The 22831-nt window shown below is 47.4% G+C and overlaps 5 protein-coding genes across 10 annotated transcripts in view; 3 read left to right on the forward strand and 2 right to left on the reverse strand.

Annotated features, from left to right (window-relative positions):
* Nucleotides 1–1034: 1034 nt before the first annotated feature.
* On the reverse strand, nucleotides 1035–3594 carry LOC120949885 (saccharopine dehydrogenase-like oxidoreductase). 2 transcript variants are annotated; one of them, XM_040367458.2, is made up of 5 exons: nucleotides 3464–3583; nucleotides 2679–2836; nucleotides 1753–2575; nucleotides 1331–1684; nucleotides 1035–1270 (listed from the first exon to the last, which is right to left on the reverse strand). In XM_040367458.2, exons 2-5 carry the CDS (start codon nucleotides 2797–2799, stop codon nucleotides 1165–1167), a joined length of 1404 nt encoding a protein of 467 aa, XP_040223392.2. In that variant the 5' UTR covers nucleotides 2800–2836; nucleotides 3464–3583; the 3' UTR covers nucleotides 1035–1164. The 2 variants fall into 2 exon arrangements, with proteins under 2 accessions (XP_040223392.2, XP_040223393.1); XM_040367459.2 differs by lacking the exon at nucleotides 2679–2836 and having other exon boundaries at nucleotides 3464–3594.
* Nucleotides 3595–3827: 233 nt separating this feature from the next.
* Nucleotides 3828–8596, forward strand: LOC120949884 (kinesin-like protein KIF17). The gene is made up of 4 exons (XM_040367456.2): nucleotides 3828–4524; nucleotides 5781–6070; nucleotides 6187–6336; nucleotides 6422–8596. The coding sequence occupies exons 2-4, from the start codon at nucleotides 5996–5998 to the stop codon at nucleotides 8447–8449; spliced, it is 2253 nt and encodes a 750-aa protein (XP_040223390.2). The 5' UTR covers nucleotides 3828–4524; nucleotides 5781–5995; the 3' UTR covers nucleotides 8450–8596.
* Nucleotides 8404–9616, reverse strand: LOC120949886 (NAD(P)H-hydrate epimerase). 3 transcript variants are annotated; one of them, XM_040367462.2, is made up of 4 exons: nucleotides 9503–9615; nucleotides 9240–9439; nucleotides 8589–9172; nucleotides 8404–8489 (listed from the first exon to the last, which is right to left on the reverse strand). In XM_040367462.2, exons 1-3 carry the CDS (start codon nucleotides 9548–9550, stop codon nucleotides 8617–8619), a joined length of 804 nt encoding a protein of 267 aa, XP_040223396.2. In that variant the 5' UTR covers nucleotides 9551–9615; the 3' UTR covers nucleotides 8404–8489; nucleotides 8589–8616. The 3 variants fall into 3 exon arrangements, with proteins under 3 accessions (XP_040223396.2, XP_049461015.1, XP_040223395.2); XM_049605058.1 differs by lacking the exon at nucleotides 8404–8489 and having other exon boundaries at nucleotides 8532–9172; nucleotides 9506–9616; XM_040367461.2 differs by lacking the exon at nucleotides 8404–8489 and having other exon boundaries at nucleotides 8532–9172.
* Nucleotides 9617–10213: 597 nt separating this feature from the next.
* Nucleotides 10214–11489, forward strand: LOC120950988 (cytochrome c oxidase subunit NDUFA4). The gene is made up of 3 exons (XM_040369441.2): nucleotides 10214–10410; nucleotides 10624–10770; nucleotides 10988–11489. Exons 1-3 carry the CDS (start codon nucleotides 10369–10371, stop codon nucleotides 11048–11050), a joined length of 252 nt encoding a protein of 83 aa, XP_040225375.1. The 5' UTR covers nucleotides 10214–10368; the 3' UTR covers nucleotides 11051–11489.
* A 1779-nt stretch (nucleotides 11490–13268) lies between these two features.
* LOC120960716 (myosin-I heavy chain) overlaps nucleotides 13269–22831 on the forward strand; it is a 40148-nt gene continuing 30585 nt past the window's right edge. For 2 of the 3 annotated variants that reach the window (XM_049605053.1, XM_049605055.1), the window contains exons 1-2: nucleotides 13269–13423; nucleotides 14191–14993. In XM_049605053.1, the coding sequence (XP_049461010.1) occupies nucleotides 14969–14993 (25 nt within the window). In that variant the 5' untranslated portion in view covers nucleotides 13269–13423; nucleotides 14191–14968. The other variant, XM_049605054.1, reaches the window with a different exon arrangement.

The raw sequence follows: 22831 nt of genomic DNA on the forward strand, positions 1-22831 counted from the left end.
CGGCCCAAGATCGGATCCGAAGTCCGTTCCCAAGTGCCACAAATCCACTAAACGACCACTAAACGGCTTCTAAACGACTCAAGTTCTCTACCTAAACGGAATATAGAAAGACTTCGTTTAGCAGACGGCAAACGACTCGTGCATTCTAAAAATAGCAAAAAAGCTGGTGGCGCTCTTTGTTGGTGGGATACCCCAACCAGTTGAGCTTCATCGCTTGGAGGAGAGCTTTCTCATTTCCTCTGTACTGTTGTATGGTTTCGCATTGAAGTTATGCATCGCTAGAACTAGAACGGCGATACGATTGTTTAAATACTAAACTCCAACGGAAACCACCAGCACTGAAGCAAGTGAGATTTGAGTAATAGTCGTTGGTGTTGATACCCACGTATCTGACCACACGACCATTCATAAAGATTTTTGCTCAGAAAGTTATAAGGCTATATAGGTCATGATTAGATGAAACTTGTCGAAACACATTGCAAGAAAAGGATAGCAATATAATGATGAGTTGTAATACGCCATCTATTGATCAAACCAATGAAGCTGTGGAGCTTTCATTTTTTTTTCTATGGATATTCAATTTTCCAGTCGTTTAAGCTTAATCTGTGGCGCTTGGGTTGTCACCACAAAAAAAAATGTGCATTATAGTCCTTCTTTGGCTTAGAATTCCAATTTTCAGATCGACACTTCAGAAAAATCTTCATTTGTGTAACCGCTGAACCAAATCTAATCCATATCCTATATAAAGGATGCATATTCTCGTGAGATGGAACTTTCATTTTCCGCATTAGCACCCCTTCCCATCCCGCTTAACACTTCTTTCGCTTTTACTTCTTTTAAGTTTCGAGTTTTAAACTACCGGAAACTACAGATAAAATGTTGATTCGCCTACCGAAAACCGCCAAAATAATCTGGCCACACTGATCCATGGATAAACAACTTTGACAGCTCTCTGTTTGACGTTTCGTGTCAGACTGCGACCCAGGAGCACCAGCTTCTGGATTGATAGGTTCATAGAATAACTCTGCAAGGTGTTTGCTGGTTTACCGAACCAAATATATTTTTAAACCATAAAAAACCACCACGTGAGGTAAAATGTTGTTCTTTAAATGCTAATATTGCCCAAACAGCCCAAATTTTCCTGCTCTTCCGTTTGGAGCGTATTTACAGCTTTGCTGTCGACAGCACTTCAAAAGTGAATCCGTTCTTGCATAGCTCGTTGATCAAGTTTGTCTTGGCAAAAGCTGCTCCTGGGGTCAGAAAACCGCCACTACAAAGAAAAGATGCGGTTATGTAAATGAACTCCTTCTCGCATCGCGACCCACCCTACCTTCCAGGCATTTTATCGCTTTCCTCCAGAATGGTGCGACCGCAAAGCACTAACGCAACGCACGTTGCACCATAGCCCGGATTTGTGCCAGCCACCTTCGTTCGAATGACCTTGTTCGGCGGGGTCGTATACTTGTCCTCCGGGCTGGCCAGCTTCTCCTCCCAGCCCTTACCCTCGAAGTAAAGCGCAAAGTGCGTGTTGTTCATGGCTTCATCGCTCGGGCCCTCGTGAGACACCATACCGAACGAAAACAGTTTCGGGTGGTTCAGCAGCATCTGTCTGCCGAAGTTCGTCTTTACCATCATCCAAAAGATCGCTCCCACAAACGACACTGCTAACGCTTCTGCTAATCCACTGTTGAAAAAGGGTGCAACGAATCATTATTGCCAATCGGGTTTGGCGATCGCAAGATGACCTCTTACCCAAACGAAATGTAAGCCCTCATTTGCAGGGGACGTTTGTTTTCCGTCTCGTAGAAAAAGCGCTGCGTTCGTGCGACACAAGATCGATCCGCACCCTGAAACGGTAGCGACCACTTATTCCCTTGCTCCGAGCGATGAAGCGTCGGCCGCTCCGGAAGCTTCGGTTTCACGTCGGGCATTTTCTTCGCGAACAGCTTCCTCCGAATTTCGCCCACTTCGTTCATGTTCGCAATCGCATGCACGGCCGATGCCCACGTTCCGTAGTGAATCGCGCCCAGCTCCCGGCGGCCCGTCTGCTTCGACACGATGTAACTCTCGACCGAGTTGACCACACCATCGAACTGCTGCTCCAGAAACACCGTACCCATGTCGGCCGGAATGCTGTCGAACCCGCAGGCCGATATTAGATAAATGCCTTTCTCCTTCGCTGCCTCGTGGTACTTTAGCTGCATGCCTTCGAGGAACTGTGGCTCCCCGCTCACGTCCACGTGGTGCGTCCGTTCGGCTAGACACGCCTTTAGCACCGGCTCACCGTACAATCGATACGGACCGCAGCAGTTCACGATCACCCGACAGTCCCGTGCCATGTTGATCAGCGAGTCCTGATTGTTAACGTCCGCCAGCACGATCGGTACGTGCGACAGGTCGGTCTTGGCCTTTTCGCCAATCTCTTTCAGCGTGTCTTGCAGCTTGTTCTGGCTACGGCCAGCAATGCCCCACTTCATGTTGGCCAACAGCTTAACGCTTTCGAGCACGGCATACTTGCCAGTAAATCCACTTGCTCCGAAAATTATTACATCCAGTCGACGTGCCATGTTCATTGCTGAAAAAGAAAAAGAAAAGAAAGAGTTTAGTCTCATGTCGTTAAACGTAAAGTTGTGTAGCGACTTTGACCGCTATGTTGTTTTTTTTTTTTTTCACATCACCAGTGGGCTTTGTGCAGGCTTTTTTGGTCCAGGCAGCTGACATTCTGAGTGGGAGAACGAGCGGGAAGAGTAAAAGTGGTTGGACGGCGAGCAAAGGGATGACGATGGGGAGGAGAGTCATTCTTGGGTAAGTAGCGGCAAATAAATTTCGTGATAATCTTAAAACAAAAGAATATCATTAATTTAGCTTATTATTAAAATAAGGTATTTCAGTAGAAGCAAAAAAAGCATCACCGCGCGGCTACATGAGGTGAAATATACAGCGAAATGAACTATTTGACAGGCGAAATATCTGACGGATAAAGCATCTCAGCAACCAGCTGATGTGCAATGTAAACAAATAACGTGCACAAAATCGTAATTAGATCCATTAAATAACTTCAATATCGAGTACATAGTCAATTTTCAGTCAACAGTTCATAATTTCTTCTAATTGGGGAATGTTCTGCTTAAGAATATATTATTTTTAATAGAATTTCGAAAACGGATGTTGTGTCTCCCCCAACCCTTTAGCTGTACCTGTCAAATATTTCACCTGTCAAATAGTTCATTTCGCTGTATATTTCACCTCATGTAGCCGCGCGGTCACATACATCACATCCCCTTTTTAAAAAGCATCACATATGAATGATGCTGTCCACCAAAACAAGCCTGCACACTAGCACCAGCTACGAATCATCTACCATAGCAACACGTATAAAAACACATAGTGCTCCTTGGATCACCACATAATTCCTGCTTGTTTATCGTGAATATCACTTCACCGCGGCTCAAATCTTGCTTACCTTAGTTAATTTACTAAAGCCCAATCGTTCTAGATTACTTTTTCTACCCCCAAACGCGATGGAGCAATTTCACAACCGAACTTTACGCTGCTGTCCAAAAAATCCGTCTGTCAGCTAGGTATGCTCGGCGCTATGTACAGTATGTAATCGCACATGAGCCCAGGGACAGGGAGATAAACAAGCGCAGATTCGTCGAGTCCAAAAGTTAAATGCCCTATACAGGGTGGTTGCGCTGAAGGAATCTCTCGATGTTGAGATTGAATTTAAATTTAAAAAATATTAGATGTTATGGAAATTAAATTAATTTTTTTTTTTAATGCTTTATGACTAAAAAGATGAACATAAATTCAAAGTGTGTTATCACATCACAATGCCAAAAATCAGAAATTCCGTCCAGAAACACGTGACGAAGAACTGACCTAGGCTAAACATGTTTTAGAATGGAGCTGAACTTCTCAATAAAAAGGTTTGTGTCTTCTCAATCACTGCAGATAATAGTAAAAAGAAAACCCCAGCAGCGCAAAAACATAAACAGCATAATTCACAAACCCCCCCGATCGAACCGGCAGCCAGGACAACAACAACGGAAACACGTGTGCTGGACATGTGTACAAGGTAAGGTGAACAAAGCAACAACAGCACCGACACCGAAGTCTTATGTATCACAATGTCAACTGTCCACCTTCCCAAACATTCCATAACGCGGAACATGCGCAGCTAGTTTTCGAACCCAACGACAGCAAAGGACCCAGAGAGCTTCCTACCAGCTCGACATCGTTCAGTTGTCCACGGTGCGTCGCGTAAGGATAACGGTTCTCCGTCAAACCCGTGCAAACGTGTCGATCGGGTTCGTGTTTCTTTCCCCCCTTCTTCTTCTTCTTTCGTGTTCGGAAAAGTGCGTATTCATCTCATCAATCGACAATCGGTTGTACCGGCCATAACACGCAATCTGTTGAACTTGGCTGAAAGTTCGTTGAACTGAGGCCAAAGTTTGGAAAAGTTTGGTGCTACCGGAGTGTGTACACTACATTACACACGATTCGAGGAAAACTAGATAAAGTGTAGGTGAAGAGGTGTTTCAAAATATTACAGTGTTTTAATTGAAAATAATAATCAAAGTGTGAGAGCATTTGTGTCGCGTTGGTGACGGGGACACCATAACAAACCCTATCGCGCAAAGGCTCCTCTATTGGGCTCGTAGGCGCGCTCCCTCTTCAACTCGGCAGCAATGCCAAGCGGACAGGAAAAGGATAGCAGGAACTAATAATGACTGATGATCGGCGGTACACGTTTTATAATTTATACCTACTCCCTCCCCATCACAACATTCCCGTATGTATGTTATCAGCCGGGTGGCATCGGCGGAATCGAACGTTCCAGAGGTTGCTGGTGCGTGGAGAGGGAACGAACGGAAAGATAAACAAGGAACTAGAGGGTTCGTGGAAAAATGCCTCGCACCATCCGGATAAGCGGCTCCGTTCATTGAATCGTCAGACCCACACAGGAACATTAGCAAACGGCGACAATGACGATTTTCCATTTCTTTTGTTTTGTTTTGCTTAATCATTTTCCATACCCTTAGAGGTTCAAGGTCAATGGCGAGCAGATGATAGGGGGCACCCGACACTTAGTCATAGGGAAAGTCCACCAAGCGTCCATCCAAGTCTAAAATCGCGTGACCGGTGGTCGGGTCGGATGGGGATTGTGTTTAAATGATTGATTTCGTTTCGTTTTTCTTTTTGCACCAATGCGGTGAACAAAAAAATAGTTTTAAATCCATTTGCAGCACTAGAATGTGGGGAATGGATAATCGCTAGAAATATGTTTCGATTTTTTTTACTAAACATTTATCTACCCCACGCGCCTGTGTGTCTATCGCCTGTACTTTCGTTTACGGGGAATCGTTCAACCTTGACCTATATCTATAATGGATTTCCCGATCCATCGGATTCGTGTACATGGGAATGCTAATGTTTACCCTTTTCCCATACTACATTGAACAAATATTTGTGGAAAAACTATTTAACAAACAGTAAAAACACACATGCGTGGTTTTCAAAATTGTACAGCGTAGAGTGACGCAAATGTGTCTCCCAACGTTCCTTTTCGGTATTAAAAAACACGCCACTTTAAAGGCATTTACAGTACACTAACATAGTGTACGGGTAGTGGCTTCGGTCCTATGTAATCAGAGGTGATCTATCATCAACCCACCCGTAACCGGACCGCTGTAACAAAGCCAAACCCATTCGGCTAACGATAATTTCTAAAGCACTGTGTAGCCTTTCACCTACAGTCGTCCTATGTCCTATTGCAGGCTAGATGTAACACGCACACGGAAAGCGGAAATGGCGTGCAGCAGCATTTCTTCTCGCTCGTTATTACGCCGAACGGTTCGTCAGTTTTCACAAACGCGGCACTAACAATCGCCCCCTCCCCCTCCTGACCCGGTCAAACGGGGCCAAATATGATGCCGTGCTAAATTATTCACCCACCAAGCGGCGATTCGTTAGTTTCACTACAGTGCGACCGATGATGGGCGAAAACGTGAAGGTGGTAGTGCGGTGCCGGCCGATGAACAAGCGGGAACAGCAATCAAACTGCAAGGTACGATGAGGAAGGAGCATTAGAGCCGATGCAACAAACGGTTAAGGGATTCAATTAGGTTGTACTTACCCTCCTCCCCCCCCCTCCCCTCGCTCCCGCGTTGGTTTCTTTTCCAGAGCGTTATACAAATCGACAACTCATTGGTAAATCTAGACAATCCGAACGATCCGAACGCGTCGCAGAAATCGTTCCAGTTCGACAACGCGTACGGTTATGCGGCAACGACGGAGAACATTTACAGCGACATTTGCTACTCGCTGGTGGAGGTAAGCTGATACATCCTGTACAGTGAACCGGGGGGGGTGCCGAGTCGTCTTAACGTTTCCATTTCCTTTTCATTACACCCTTCAGAGCGTCCTGGAAGGATACAATGCCACGATATTTGCCTACGGCCAGACGGGTTGCGGCAAATCGCACACGATGCAAGGGACGACCTACAACCTATCCGCGGCCGATCCGAACAATGCGAACAACATCGGCATCATACCGCGCTCGTTCGAGCACATCTTCGAAGCGATCTCGCTGGCCAGCGAGGTACGCTATCTGGTGCTGGTTAGCTATCTTGAGATTTACAACGAAACGATACGGGACCTGCTGCAGCCGCAGTCACCCGCCGCAACGGCCAGCACCTTACAGATCAAGGAAGTGCCTGGGGAGGGCGTGATTGTGCAGAACCTTTCCCTGCACACCGTGCACGGGATGAAGGAGTGCATCGAGCTGCTGGAGGCCGGTGCAAAGAATCGGATGGTCGGTGCAACGCTCATGAACATCGAAAGCTCCCGTTCGCACTCCATCTTCAGCATCAGCCTGGAGCAGATGTCGACCAGCGTGGAAGCGGACAGCGGGGTGGCGATCAAGCGCGGCAAGCTGAATTTGGTCGATCTGGCGGGATCGGAACGGCAGAGCAAAACCGGCGCCACGGGTGACCGGTTGAAGGAGGCGACAAAGATCAATCTTTCACTGTCCGCGCTCGGCAACGTCATATCGGCACTGGTCGATGGCAAAACGAGACACATTCCGTACCGGGATTCGAAGCTTACGCGGCTGCTGCAGGACTCGCTCGGGGGCAATACGAAAACGCTGATGATAGCGTGCATCTCGCCGGCCGACTACAACTACGACGAAACGCTGTCCACGTTGCGGTACGCTAGCAGGGCGAAAAACATTGCCAACAAGCCGCGCGTGAACGAGGATCCGAAGGATACGATGCTGCGCGAGTACCAGCAGGAGATTATGCGTCTCAAGGAGTTGTTAAAGGGCGAGGGAAGTACACCACCGGCCGCGGTAAATGGGCACTACGACGCGAACGGGTTGGATGCGGAAAAGCAAGCACTCAGATCGCAGTACGATCAGGAGGTGACGCATCTGCGCCGCGAGTACGAGCAGCAAAGGATCGCCAAACAGGAGCTGGTGAAGGATATCGAGAAGATAAAGGCGTACTACGAGCAGCAAATGCAGCTGCTCACCTCGAGCCGGCAGCAAGCAGCGGACGCCGAGCAGCTTCGGCAAAGTACACCGGCCGTGGCCCTTGCCGGGCGGGATCGTAAGGAAATCTACGATCGCATCAAGCAAATCAAGGACGCACTGATCGGGGGCGAGCGAGCGAACGACATACAGCTGAAGGAGAAGCGGTACCGCAACAAACTGGCGTCCGAGAAGCGGATCAACGCGCTGGCCCAGGCCCTCGGGCGGATCGAGCAGTCGGCGGATCGCGATCTGCTCCAGGGCCACTACTCCGACATACAGCAGGAGCTTAAGGTGCGCTACGAGCAGATACGGGCCCTGCGCAGGCGCACCAAACTGCTCGAGCAGGAGGTGTCCGACATTCAGGGCGAGTTTCAGCGCGAACGGGACGACTATCTGGCCACGATACGGCTGCTCGAGAAGAAGGTTCTGTTTTACGAGACCGTCTTTCAAAAGGCAATGCCCGTGCTGCGCAAGGATGGCCGATACTGGAATCTGGAGTGTTTGGAGCGCGAATCGGAGTGGAACGATGATTTGCGCAAGTGGCGGTTGCCGGATGATACGCTGCTAAGGTTGCGCTTACCGCCGGCAGAAACGCCACCGCCAGCACCTTCACCACCACCGTCGGATGTTTCATCGCCCGGGAAGTTGAATGGGCGCGAAAGCCAAACGTCCCTTACCGCACCGGGTCGGTTGGAGCGCAGCTCCACCATGTTTCTTGCCAAATTGCCCGAATTCCAGCAGCACGACCGGAAACCGCCGGACGAGCAGCAGCAGCGCAAAGGTGATTTCCTCAGCAAAAGCACCAACAGCAATCCCTTTCCGAAGATTGAGGACGTTGCGATGACTTACTTTCGGCCGCGGCGGGCCGCCGAGCTGGTGTACAAAAGTGGGTGGCGATCTTTGCAAAAATGATGACCATGAGGGTGGGTGACCGTTGTGTTGCGCTATTACGCTTTCGTGTTTTGGAGAACATGTGGAGAGATTTTGAGAGAGATTGTTATTTGATTAATATTTTATTTACCGTGTTTTCTTTTGTATAATAAACAATTACCTTTGAAAGCTCCTGTTAATCGATTGCATTAACTTAATCTCACAAACAGATCACGGCCCTTGTATCCGGGCAGATTCATTGCGTACTTTTCCTCCAGCTTGCCGGGCACGAACCGTCCACCAAGATAGTGTTTGGCGTTTACCAAATGTTTGGCGCACAGTTTCGGAGCCGTCAGCGAAATTAGACAGTCCGGCTTAATATCACAGTCCGTCTGGGGGCCCAACTCTACGTCCCAGCCGCTCGGTATGTCAACGCTTACGATCGGAAGCTTCGTCTTTTGCAGAACCTCCATGATCGGTCGGAAGGACTCCCGTACCGGTGGTTTAAAGCTGAACCCAAACAACGCATCCACAATCAGACCAAACTCTGCCTCCACCCATTCGCCGGCCGGACAGTCCACCGATACGGTGATGCCCATCGATTCGGCCTGATGTTGGAGATTTTTAAACAGCTCCTTGTCGGTTCGCTTCGGATAGTACACGTACGGTACGAAGCTCATCAAGGAGAGATGTCGTGCGGCTACCAATCCGTCGCCTCCGTTGTTGCCCGGTCCACAGCAGATTAGAACCTTGTTTGATCTCAAACTGCAATGCAAACGAGTATGAGTTTTTAAAACAAAAATCCATGCACTTTGTTCATATATTGTTATACCTATCGTGGCTGTATGCATCGGCAATCGCATGGGCACAGCTAAGGCCGGCCAATTCCATCAGCTGATCGACGCTAAACTTGTACTCATTGAACAGTTCCTCATCGACACTGATCGCTTCCTGCTGGTTAAGATATTTCATCGTGCCGTAGTGTGCCCTAGCAGTGGTCAGAATATGCTTATTGCTATGTCGGACTGTTTGCTAAAATATAATAAAAATGATAAACTGTACTTTTGTAACAGGAACACGACTAAAATCACTCACAACCCTCGAGAAGAGCGCAAAATTTCGCTTTATCACTCGCAACAACATACCGGCGCATTGTTTACATATTTGACAGTTTGCGTACCAACAGCCGCCTGCCAAAAGCGGCCAGCTCAACAATCGCCTTTTTTGAATCGAAGGAAAATGGACGGTTATTCTAAGTTTAGTTTTCCTGTTTTAAATCAGTTCACTACCAATATTGATATGTTTTAGAATTGTATTACTTTTCTTTGCTCTATATGCTTTTCCATAACGTCATCAAAATAATTTTCCCATTTTTTTTATCTTATTGCAAACAGGCCACAAAATCATCAATAAATTACTTTGCAGCTTTGATTTAATGTTCGTCTCTATTCGCAAAAATATGTTCCTGCCCCGACTCAGTGTGGAAACAATTCCCACAACCCCGCCAAACCGATATGCACCTTGCTCCCTCTATCCATGTGTTGTGTTATCTATACTTGCGAATATTTTCGCTAATCGCCTGATAAGGCAATGATCGAACGCATCCGTGCAAAACGCATACAAACCGGTTTGGCAACGTGTGTGCTAAATATGTACTCCGATAAGAAACCAATTAAGATAAGGCCAATTATTTAGAGTGGATGCGATTGCAACGCATATGAATGCCGCCGGTGCAATTCAAAACTTAAACGCAGTAGAGCTCCCCCTTACGCTGTCCCTCTATCGAACCGATTCAAAACTATTCATCTGTCAAACCGCATCACGGACCGACTGACGTACGGAATCTTTCTGCTCGCAATCGCAATTGTCCATTTTTGCTCCGCCAGTGAAGTGTCGGACTATTTTTCACTCCTAAAGTTGTACTTTTCTGCAAGCGCAAGAAAACCCATATCCTCGGCAAGATGCAGGGACTAACGATGGCTAGTTTGAAGAAAAACCCAGCGGTAGGTAATCGTACTGGCGTGATGTGTGAAAATTGCGACCTTATTGGTCCATTTTGTGTGGTTACGTCACGAGTGTTTGTTGGAAGGGCACGATATGGATGGCGTGAAAAATGGTTCTGCCCAGTTCCTCTCGTTTTTTTCCTTCTTCTTCTTCTGCTGGTCACAAGTGCTTACTAATCACTTTCATCCCCCCGCCTCCTTTCCTTTCCGCAGCTGATCCCGCTGTACGTGTGTATCGCGATGGGTTCGGCTGGAGCCGTCTTCTACACCCTTCGTCTGGCGCTGAAGAGCCCCGAAGTTACCTGGAGCCGCAAGAACAACCCCGAGCCGTGGGAGGAATACCGGACCAAGCAGCATAAGGTGACCCGTCGCGTCGCGTTATATAAATGTGTGGTGCAGCAATTTCAAAACGATCCACTCTCCCCGCGGTGACCCCGGCTGTCCCGCGAAGGAGGAGGCTCTATTTTCGTTTGAAGCGACCACTTATAATTAGATGGAACCGTTCGCTCTGGTTCGGAAGGTTGTAAACAAATGCACTGATATCGACCGTCTTTCCACTTTCCACTCTCGTGTTCAGTTCTACTCTCCGGTCAGGGATTACTCCAACATTAGCAGCCCGGCCCCGAAGTACACCGACTAAAGTGTCAGCATATTGTCAGCCACTGAAGAGGCGCCACCGGCTATAGAATGGGGACGGGGAATCACCACTCTAATATATACCCTAGCATCAATAAAACTGGCCGCGGAACGACAACACCGGACGCCCATTCTCCCTCCCCTATAGTAGTGCAGATGTATTATTTGTCATTTGAGCAGCCGCTGGAAAAGACTCAAAGGATAAACGGAATTCGATCGACTAATTGGAACACATTTAGCACGCAGTGATGATGCGCATACTTTGGATAAACAACATCCCATCCCAAAACAACAAGACACGGGACGATTGGTGCTTATTCTAGTTTGGTTGGCAGTTAGAACTTCTTATTTGTAAATATGGTCCAATCTGTATGGGTGTGTGTGTGTGTGGTGAAACGGAACCAATTGCGCGGCAAATAAAATCTGCTGATTTTGAAAACCAAGCCGGTGACGGAGCGATGTAAACGTTTATTTGCGGTGGCCATCTATTTTCGGCTATGGATGATTATTGTCTGGCATTGTTGTTTGCTGCCTTACTTTGAACGATTTGGTAAACAAGCAAGTTCGATGCCCGCGCACCTTGCACTTGTGAGATTTCTAGCACCACCATAACACGACGATCGAGAGTTGATGTGTTTGAAGTGAACTTAATTTCAAGATAAGGGTGCATTTCAGTTATTGGAACTAGGAGCACACGCGATCTATTGCGACTGCCCAAACTAGGCGTCCGCCTGTGATCCCCGTGTGAAAAACGACCGTCCCATCTCTGAACTACATTTTCATCTTGTGCCTTGTTCAGTTGAGGATCTTTTAATCAACCTTCCCGCTGGACGCTACATTCTTGTGACCGCTTAGAGCATTCACTGCTTGCAAATGTGGAGTAATGTATAAAAAAGCAAGCTACAATGAGTTTACCTTACGATCGATACGAAAGAAATGCAACGCACTGATGACCCTGCAAAGCGTCAAGGAGACAATCCTGGATAATCAGGCTAAGTAAGGGATTGGAAAGCTAAGATGATAACGGCAGCTTTTGTTCAGAATCGAATATATAAAACGAAAGAAATAATATCAAGATGCATTAGTTGATTTCAACCAATCAGTATCAGTTGGATTGGCAATGTTTGGTAAAGAAGTCTAGCAAGCCCGTGTGGGGTTAACATGTTCCCTCTCATTATACCAAGAAAAAGGACCTACCCAATAACAACAGCTAGCTGACCATATTACCATCTTGCCACAAGCAAGTGTGACAACATATTTAGAATATATTAAAGCAGTTAAAGATCTTTGAAATTATCAGTTTTGAAGTAGTCCAGATTATATTCTCATAAATTATATTATAATGACATGATAATATTTAAATTTTTTTTGAAAAGTCGTAAGTGTCCTTGAAATTCAAAACCATACAAAAAATTATTTCATGGACATGTCTTGACTGTCCTCATGGTAGGACGAATCTTTGCCACAAGCACTGCCTAAGCTATCACAGCTCTCTCTATTTTCATTTTAGATTATCCCAAGCATATCGTGAGCATCCCGTGTGATAGAAAACGAATTCTCACCATAGTGAGCATAAATGCTTTTACAAATTTGCTGTGTCAATATTTCAAATAGTTATCAACTGAATGATCTTTCAATGTTATGCATTGCAGTGCAATTTATTACACTGAAATCAGCAAAGAAAAATCGAAATACACCTGCATCAAAAGGAATCATAAATCTAGTTATAGCAAGAAACACTAGTCCCGATTCTACCGATGGGTTGGTCGGTTATTTTATCTACTTGTGTTTTGCAAAGTTTTTCTAGCTTACCTCACCTTTGAAATAATTGACGAGCTGATGTACAAAAATTGGTTGAAATTCCAACTACAAACGATCGTGAACTATCACCATGTGAGTGAATCGAGGATCGTGAACAAATCATGTGAATTGTTGTAGGGATTTGCAGGCTGGGTCATTAGCCCCAGGTACAGCAGCAGGCAGTGAGTCGGCGGCCTTCTCACCCATCGCTTCCAGTGAGCAGAGAGTGAGCCATCGCATTACCGCTCAGTTCACCGAACCGCTCTCACCATGCGTGCAAGGGAGCAAGAGAGCCTGCATCCCTAGCCTGCTGCGTGTGTAAGCAAGGCAGAGTAGCGCGTGCGAGACGAAAACGGAGACTCGTGTTGCTTACTCAAACCGTTCTCCCCTCCTTTCAAATGCGAATGCGCTATGCGCCAAGAGCATGCTGGTCGCTCGCGCCGTGGTGCGCGGTTGTGTTTTCTGTGACCCCTCGAAGCGTGCGGACGTGCGTGTCGTCGTTCCGGCAAAAACTACATCCGCTACCCGCACGCTCGCATCTTTCTGCTGGCACCCTGAACTCTGAAACATTCAAACGGTACGGTACCAACATAAGAACGGCTCTGTGTGTGCATTTAGTGTTACTACTCCAGATTGTATTAGCTCAAAAGAATTGACCGTTTATCTTGTGCCATCCATCGGCATACAAACGTGTGCCCGCGTGTAAGTGTTGCAAAGCAGCCACAAGAAAGTGCAGCGTTTGAAAAGGAAGACAACAAAAATCCATACCAAAGAAAGTGAAGACACCAGTAACAGGGGTGGGGCTAGGGAAACGGGGTAGAAAAAGGAAGTTCTGCGTCAACCGCACCCTCCCGTTACGGCAGAAACGGAGAAGGAAGGATGACCCGCACTACACCCGCCCATTGCAGCCGCCGTAGGTGACATTCTTTGCACACATTTTTCGCATTGTCTCTCGAGCGAACGCTTCGCGCATTTATGCTAGCGCGTCCGGGCTGTTTTGTGTTGGGCCGTCCTCCACTGTACCCGAATCCGGGGTTGGGAGGAAGCGAAACGGAACGCGCGTGCAGTTGCGACAGCGGAAGTTTGCCGTTTGATAAGAAAAGCGAAGAAAATGTTGAATCTGTAGGCGCAAAGCAGGGCAGGCGCACAGCCCGAACACACTCGCCAGCCCGTTTCGTAGCAACGCACAAAGTGCCAAAGTAACGCAACATACGGCGAACCAGCAGAGTAGGTTTGTGGCGGGTGCAAAGTGTTGTGAGCAAGGATAGTTGGCCGCAAAAACGGGGCCTTTCCCTAGGGGTGGCAAATATAACAAGCCTTTTTTCTGTTTGTATTTGGTTGCAGTGAATTTTACAGTGGTGAAAATTCAACGCTAGAGTGTGTGTGTGTGTGTTTCTGTGTGACAGTGAGTGCGTGTGTGTGTGTTATATGAGCAGTTTGGTGTGAAAATTTGCTCGTCCTTTTGGGCAAGTGCAAACAAGGAAAATTCGCCTCTGTGTTCCGACCCGTGCAGATGTAGGGCAGGGCACATTGGGCTCGGGCACCATCGTTTTATGCTCCTTGAGGGTGTTTGTGTGTGTGGTGTAAGTGTTTGTGTGTGTGTGTGTGTGCTCCGCTGCCACCCAAAATGTGTGTCCCTGCTGTGTGTGCGCGTCAGTGTGCCGTTGCTGCGGTGCGTGCCCGATAGTGAAGGGGCGAGGGCGACGAGTGCGACGGTTGTGTGTGGTGAGCAGTGGGCAGGGTTTCGTGTGCGCACCCCTGCACGGGTGCTGGCTCGCGTCCAGGATCGGGGCGGCGGGTACCAACCACCCAACCACCGTGTGCCAGACATCCTTGTCCATCCTTGTAGGCAAAACAGAAAAGCTCACCAATACACAGGGAGCGTGGAAATCTGTCGCTGACGCACACAGGGCCCTAGTTCGCGTGTGTGTGTGTGTTTGTGCATCGAACATCCCTTTCGTATTATCCGATTGAAAGAAAAACAATAGGCGCATCGTTTCGTTTGGCGACAGTTGCTCACTAGCCAGACGGCAGCAACACAGCGTCCCACCACCCCCTTGAGGAAATCTGTTCCACACCCAACGTTTCTTCCCGTGTCGCTGCAATACACAGGCATACAAACATGGCCGTTCCAGTGTTTCTCGAAGGTATGGTACTATCGCGCATATACGCAAACTTTTTTGTATTCATTTTTTTCCTTTAATGCTTAATTAAACGTAAACCGTAATGAAGGAGAAGATAATTAAATTAACGTGCATTACACTAACATGCACCCGACATAGGAATTAAAATTAAGTGTTTTGTCCGAGATTAAAATACTTGCTTTGTTCGAAGCACCGTAAAAAGGGCACACGAAATGGACAAATATTCGTGACGAAAGTCAGAAAGAACGTTAAATATTCTAGATACAGGGTCAACACCAACAACACCAAAAAACCGTCTAAACACACCCAGTAAAGTAAAACAGCATACACACTGCTGCGGCACACTTATACACCTAAAGCCTGTGCGTTTTTCCCGTATCAATTTCGTCCCTAGTTTTCCCTGTTTTTTCCATTCTGCGGGTAACACCATCCCCCACCAATGGTTCTGGGGTGTGTGTTATCTCGCTTCTACTTCGCGGCACCGTGTGCCCACCTCACGTGAGGTATCGAGCCCATCTCTCCACAAGCGTCAGACATTCGACAGAACGGAAAACGGGTTGGGTCCGAAATTTTCCTGCTGTGTTTGATGCACAACTCTTATTTTTTTTTATACTACCACGCGATCATATCGAACGCTCTGCTGCTGCTTTTTCCCGATTGAAGAAGCTCGGTTTCCCTTTACCGAGGAATGTGGGCGCTGGCCAGGAATACAGGAGCCGCCCGGAAGCCTCGCGATTCGCACTTACGCACACGGTGGAGAGGACCGCACCGGTGTCACGGTTGGGTGAGATTTCGGGGCAGTGCCACGGACCGTATCCAGGCGTAAATCATCGCGATTTGATTAGATTGACCTTGAGTGGGGGATGTGGGAAAGCCTCGTTTCTGCTCCCTAACCCCACCGGGGAATGGGTTTCGAAGGCGAGGGAAGGTGAACAGTTTTTCTGATTTATTCATCGGCACCGAAAGGAGTAAAAACTCCTAAAAAGGCGGGGTGGGCTACTAGAATTTAGAACAGTAAAGCAAACAGAAAACAGCAAACTACGCCAAAAGGGACGAAAATAATCATCAATTAATTTACACCACTTTGGTGCTACTGGCCACTGCTGAACACACGGGGGCGGCACCTTATCGTCGACCGGTTCGGAAACGGAACCATAAAAATGATTGGCCAACGAAAATGCACGAGCGCGCGTTGGGAAATGGGTGGACTTTTAATTTGGTCTTATTGTTTTCTGAGGGCTTTTTAGCAACTTGAAATTCGTTATCTCCTCAACAAACCATCAACATTAAGGGGGGTTTTTTGTCTTAGCTTTTCATATCAATATTTTGATTACCACAAACGCTTTTTCTCCACGAAATATGGTTACGTTTGTTCGACTACTTCCATTCCGGTACAATATAAGCCAACAGTAATTTGATACTTTTGTTTTAAGGTATTTAAAAAAACACCCAGTTCTCCTTTTTACCTCCTTTATTCTACACACACCAACTAAACAAACTCCCGCTGGGATGCATGGGCTCCGTAACGCATCAAAAATTGAATTAAACACATCCTTTTGCGGGTCCTACATCCGCAACGGAGCGTTCGAATGGACACAATATCACCCCTTTCCCGAACGAACGATTGACCCTCTGGAGGATTTGGGTACCTTTTTGTTGGGATCCGATAGAGGCTATAGCTACACGCGGTTTGGATGTCCGAGGGGCACACACAGCAAAAGGGACCGTACACTCGAAACAAAGCACAAAGAAAGAAAGGTATAATATATGTATTTAAATGTTTCGGTAGCGCTTCCTCACTTCCGGACGATGTGTGTGTATGCGTCAAATATTAAACGCATCGGTCGTTCCGAGTGCCCCTTCAAAGACGTTTGAACAGTTTTGAGCCCGTCAAGAGAACCGAGTTCTACAATGTGATCGGACTTCGGCCGTTCGCCTGGCCAACCGATGTAGTTCTTAGACTGAACTTTCTAAGACTGCGGCGATGGGCTTAATAAATAAATATACACTTCGCGGCTCCGTTCGTTGCCTTCCATGCATCGCGAGAGATTGCAGCGAAGAGCATCATCGACTGGGGAGAGCTGAGCGGAACAAACAAACAAGCCACACGGCCGGAAATAATAAATTTGCGTGCAAAGTGCATCGACGAGTGCAATGTTTTTGATTGCCTCTTCCCTCTTCCTCTCACTGTCCGTCGCTTGCCTATCCCACCTCAGACGAGCTCTCGGGAAACGGATTGTTCTTGGGCGACGCTGTAAGCCAATACTAAATTAAGCGCAACGAGAACAAATAAGCAGACGTTGTGCACAGACATTGGCCGACGCGGTACGCGCCACACATGCAGCAGGGCGGCAGCTGAAAGGATTTGTACCGAAAGCAGTCCCTCCCATCATATCATATGCACTCGGTCTCGGGTGCAGGTCCACATTTGTCGGCCGAAAAACAGAAGCAGCTGGTCTGTGTCGCGATGGCAAGCTATTATGAGACAAGATTCTTCTTCTTCTTCTTCTTGCCTCTGTTTCATCATGCTGCGCGCACGCACACACAAACACCACTGTACGGTTAGTCCTTTTTTGGTGCTGAAGCAGCTATAAAAGCGCATCAATACATTCGCACCGTGTGTTGCGCACATACAAACACGTGCCAGTGCAACGGTGAGGAGCGCACGTGCGCATGCACGCGATACAGCGACGACCTGGCAGCTGTCAAAGTTGGGCAGCGAACACACAAACAAAGCGGCCCCGATGTGTGTATTGGGAAGGGCTCACATAAACACATTCGAATCAAACACCAATACTAAGAAGAGACGATGAGGACGACGACGACGACGACGACGAGGCTGGAAAAACGGACCGATGCGGGTGGATTAAGTTTGGAAAGCTGCCTTTCTTCCTGCTCGATTTTGCTTCATCATTCAGTTCAGGTTGCTAGCAACGCCCGACCTCCACCGAGCACGGAGAATGTAAACAATGTGGGCGATTCTTCTTTTACTTCGCAAGGGATTAAGAAAGAAATTGTTGTGTTTATTTTTTTTTATTCTGCTGGAAGCATTCAATGCAAAGAATGGAGCAGAGAATATCCTTTTTTACCAGACGCTTAATCAGCAGGGTGTGACGTAGAATGGAATAAAATGGGACAGATAAGAGAAGAGGCAGGGACGTGCTAACAACGGGAGCTGCCAGCACTGGTGCCTGGTGCATTCGTGTGCATGTATTTGTGTCTGTGTAGAGGTTTATCTTCCTGTCATGGCATATATTTTTTTTTATCGGCTGAGATAGACCGACAGGACGACAACAGATGGAGAATGGGAGAAAAGCTGAATGCAGTGGTGAGCAAAAGCCAAATGAAACCAATCGTCACAGATGAATAGCGTAATCTCAGGCGAAATCATATTTGATGTGTTGGAAGAGAGAGAGAGAGAGAGAGAGAGAGAGAGAGAGAGAGAGAGAGAGAGAGAGAGAGAGAGAGAGAGAGAGAGAGAGAGAGAGAGAGAGAGAGAGAGAGAGAGAGAGAGAGAGAGAGAGAGATAGGGAAAATACATGTATTACATTTTTAAATGAAACAAATAACGTTTTGTTGAGATTTTTTAATCATAATAATATTTGTAACTTGCATTTTGAGTTAAATAACTACAAATATTTACAAAAAAAAAAATATAATAAAATGTATTGTACTTTTTAAATGTAAACAACATGTGCGCAAAACGGCCTTTAAACCTTTCCTACTGAATGGAGAAACAAAATCAAATGTTTCACCTTAGATTACTAACACCGAGCATTCACTGGTTTCAATGTGAACAGCGCATTATTCAAAACTTTGCGAGATGTTTTTCTACAGCTGTCATTATTTGTGACAGCCCGGTTGCTAAAAACATCTTGCGAATTTTGAATAATTCCGTTAACATTACAATCTGACCCAGCATACTGTGCAAAACAAAGATAGCAAGATAACAATATGTTATCATTATGTATAGGCATGCTCTTGTACAATGACTTATCTGGAATTCCCCTCAGAAAATTGTCTATATGACTCATCAATAGAGTCTGTTAAAATTACACAATCTGGGAGAATAGAGTTTCCGATTTGCTCTGCCCTAAATGCAACGATGTACTCAATTTCGCCAGCGTGTGACTCATAGCCGCAGCAGGGTTCGAACAGTCCCTCCCAAGGCATTCCCCAAGGTCAGTGGAGATTCCCACCATTATCAGACGACAGATTCCGACGCCGATAGCATTGGTCGCCGATCCCTCATGCGACAAACGGCAATAGAGTATCGGCCATTGCAGCATAAAACTATATCTGCAATAAAGAACGGCTGCCACTGGTTGACGGCGTGCCTGGTGGACACGGTGCCGATAAGGCGATCGGTTTCAATAAAAGCAATAATAAACCATAATGCAGCTGTCTCCATAATTCATTTGCACTCTCGCGCTCTCGGGTTGCACGCGACCCAATCGGAAAGATAACAAACGCGCCATTACACTAACGATTATGGCAATTGTTGTTGTTACCTACGGGTGCTACCCAGCGGTTGGTTGTTAATTGGCCCTGGTTGTGGACGCTGTGGTGTGTGTGGGGGGTCGCCTTTATTGGGCTTCTGTGCCGTGCCAAAGAATGTCGTCGACTGTTGGTGCCTGGTGAAATAACAAAATGTCCTTTTGTTTGGCGGCTGCCCGAAGGTACAACGGCGCAAATGAGCCGCAGGGCACCGCACACCGTGCGAAGGTGACAAGTGTGTGTGTGTGTGGTTAAAATTACATGCCGCCTATCATAACGCGGCACAGCGACAGACGCAAACAATTCTCACACACGCGACATTCCATCGCGAATATCTTGAAGCAGCAGTCGCTGCCAATTGTTCAGCCATGATTTATAGAATTGACAGGCTGTAGCAAAACGTAGCACACGTAGGGCAAAATGGAACTGACCACACGGTTGGCTCGAAATTGGGCCCACGAACGGTGCGCAATACGGATACTACTACCCCCTCCGGACACCGGTCACACTGCTGACATGTTTTTGTTCGCCATTGGTGAAGGTTCTTACCCGTATCCTTTATCTAGCTGTGACCGCATGTGTACGACACATTGCTACAGCCCGATACAGTTGAGGGGGCAGTTATTTTTTTCGTCTCTAACAAATGCACATTTTTATGTTCCACCCCAGCTGGGAGGGCATGCGCGGCCGTTTTCTGTTTGACCCCGACAAGTCGCATTCGCTACAATGTTGCACCGTCAGTTGCAGTTTTCTCCCACTCAGTATTTGGCTGTCCCTTGTCGCGGCCAACGATATTATGCCACCCCAGGACGCAAACATACGCGACAGCAGTTGGCACTGCTCAACTGCAGACGAGGTCGTGGAATCGTGATCAAACCATTTCTCCGTGCTCCGCGAAAACACGGAACACGGGTGGCTCGAGCACTTCCGCTTTCCGGGGGGACCGGAGGGACACCAGCACCACCCCCAATCCGACATTCCGACCGTCTACACGTCTGCCGTGGCCACGTGAGTGGTTTGCAAATTTATGGCATAATTAATTGGGCGCAAACTTAAGCCCCGGCGTGTTCTCGTTAGGCGAGAACAGTTGGTTAAAGCTACAAAAATCAACTGCTCAATTAAACGAGTGGGGAGAGATCTGGAGGCGAACCTTTTCACGGTCTGTCAGGGCGTCAAGTGTCGATACCGGGTCAATAATGAAGCCGTAAATTATAGCCTGTCCAACCACTCTGGCCCAGCTCTCGCCGGTGTTATCATCGGCGACCCAAGGGACCCAATAATTGAAATATTAAACTGCTCTCTTCAAACGCACACGCTTGATCGCTCCCATTAATCTGGGGGAGGGGGAGAGGCTTGGGTTCGCCGTCTGGTCTTCGGGGTTTGGCGCGCTGTTCTGACCAGCCCCGGTTATCCAAAAGCCGGTTAAACACGATTTAACGACAAACTGGAGCTTTAATTACGCCCGGTAAAAAAAAAACGCGCTTAACACTTAACCAATCGGCTTCTGAGAAGGAAAGGGCACCGCTGCCGGCCAACCTCTCCTTCTTCCTATGGAGCAATATGTGCAACTGGTTCCATTCGATTCACCCACACGAAATTGTCCCCTGCGTTGGTTCAGCATGCGGTCTCCGTGTGTTTGTGTAGGAGTGTTCGGTTGCTAGATAAGAAGTTGTCAGATTTCGCAGGCACTGGCGCGTGTCCCCTAGTGCCTGAAGGGGCTACGGGGTTCTAAGATATATTCCGCCCCAAAGGTGTTGGTGGTGTTGTGTTATGCTTTATCAGTTACACGGTGCACCCTTGGCCTCCCCCCGGGAGGATAGTCGGGGCCAATTGCCCCCACCCGTTGTCTGTTTACCGAGCGGGAGGGAGCAGGGTGAAAGAATCTGGAATTGGAGAACGATTGAACCGCACGCGGGCGGGGGGGGTGGTAAGCCCAACCAACCCACCGGTAGCAAGTGGAACAGGCAAACGTTTTTAATTACTTTCAATCGAGTCAAAAATTTGCTGTTTGCTCATATTCCCTTCACCGAGTCCGGGCTCCCAAGTCCCCAGGGCTGTTGGGTGTTGTTGGGGCACGCCTCGCCACGTTCACTGCTACGAGTTCTTGGTGGTCACCACGGGCACATTATGATGACTGTGTTTTTACCCGCGGACCATGAGCACGGTAGCCGTCGTTGTCGTTGATTTACTACTGAAGTGTGCTAAAATTTGTCCCTAATTGGAATGGTATCGTGTCCGTCAGACATATTGGCTTTTTGTTCGATCTTCTTGATATCTTGGATGGAGTAGTTGAGGCGAAGGAAATACTCTTTAAAATAAATGCGGTAATTAATTATTCAGAAGTTTGTTTTTACCACAGAGAGCTTTTAACTGGTTTTGAAAGCTTTATTAACTCGTTTACTGTTGACTTTTATGAGCTGCAAAATAAACTCTTGAAGATTCTCAACCATCTAGTGTTAATGTATTTCACAATCAATCAAAACATCACTCAGTTTTCGTCGTAGTTCGTTAAGTGAGGTGGGTTGTTTACTGGTGCCGTCCAACTTTCAGTCCATTTGCACTAATCTAATCATATTAAATAAGTACACCTGCTAAGCATTGCTTCCCTGCTTGTCCGAGGCTACACACGCGTACACACACCGACACTGGCAATCAATTAGTGAGACCTCCTGTTCCTATTTCTCGCCGGTACGCCGCGGGTACAACATTGATTTACCCTTCGGTTAATTAACACACACACTCGGCACAGTAGCACACAGCACAAACACAAACACCGCTAGTCAAAGGGGAGAAATTGCTTAATTTAAAAATCAACGCCTCATCGAAACAAATCATCATGCGGGAGGAAAGACCCATTAGCTCCTACCGTGGCCCAAATACCAGTGCCAACACACCGGTGTGCCTCGCAAAGATTACATGCACAACCAAGCAACCGTGAACGAAACGAAAGAAAAGCACACCTCTGAATGTCAAAAACCCCCCTTCCCACTCTTTGGTGGGAAACTCCGGGTAGTTCCGGAACAACCAGCGACGACGACGACCACGACGACACATGCCGGATAAATCCTGGTTACGTAAATTATGTGTGACACCTTTTCGTTCACCACTTGGTGCGAATGGTGTGGTGTAATGTGGTCGGTGTATGGCCACACGAAGGCACTCATAGCCGCTGACTCATCACAATCGCGAAATAGTGCTGAGTACACAGACACACACACACACATAGTATTGGTCGTCTTCTTGGCTGGAGCCGGTAAACACACACAAGACGAACAGCTCTTCGGAAGGGGTTGTAAAAAAACATGGAGAACAAATAAGATATGGGGTCGAATCCATTGGTGTTG

The sequence above is a fragment of the Anopheles coluzzii genome, chromosome 2 (assembly GCF_943734685.1).
Source record: "Anopheles coluzzii chromosome 2, AcolN3, whole genome shotgun sequence".
NCBI lineage: Eukaryota > Metazoa > Arthropoda > Insecta > Diptera > Culicidae > Anopheles > Anopheles coluzzii.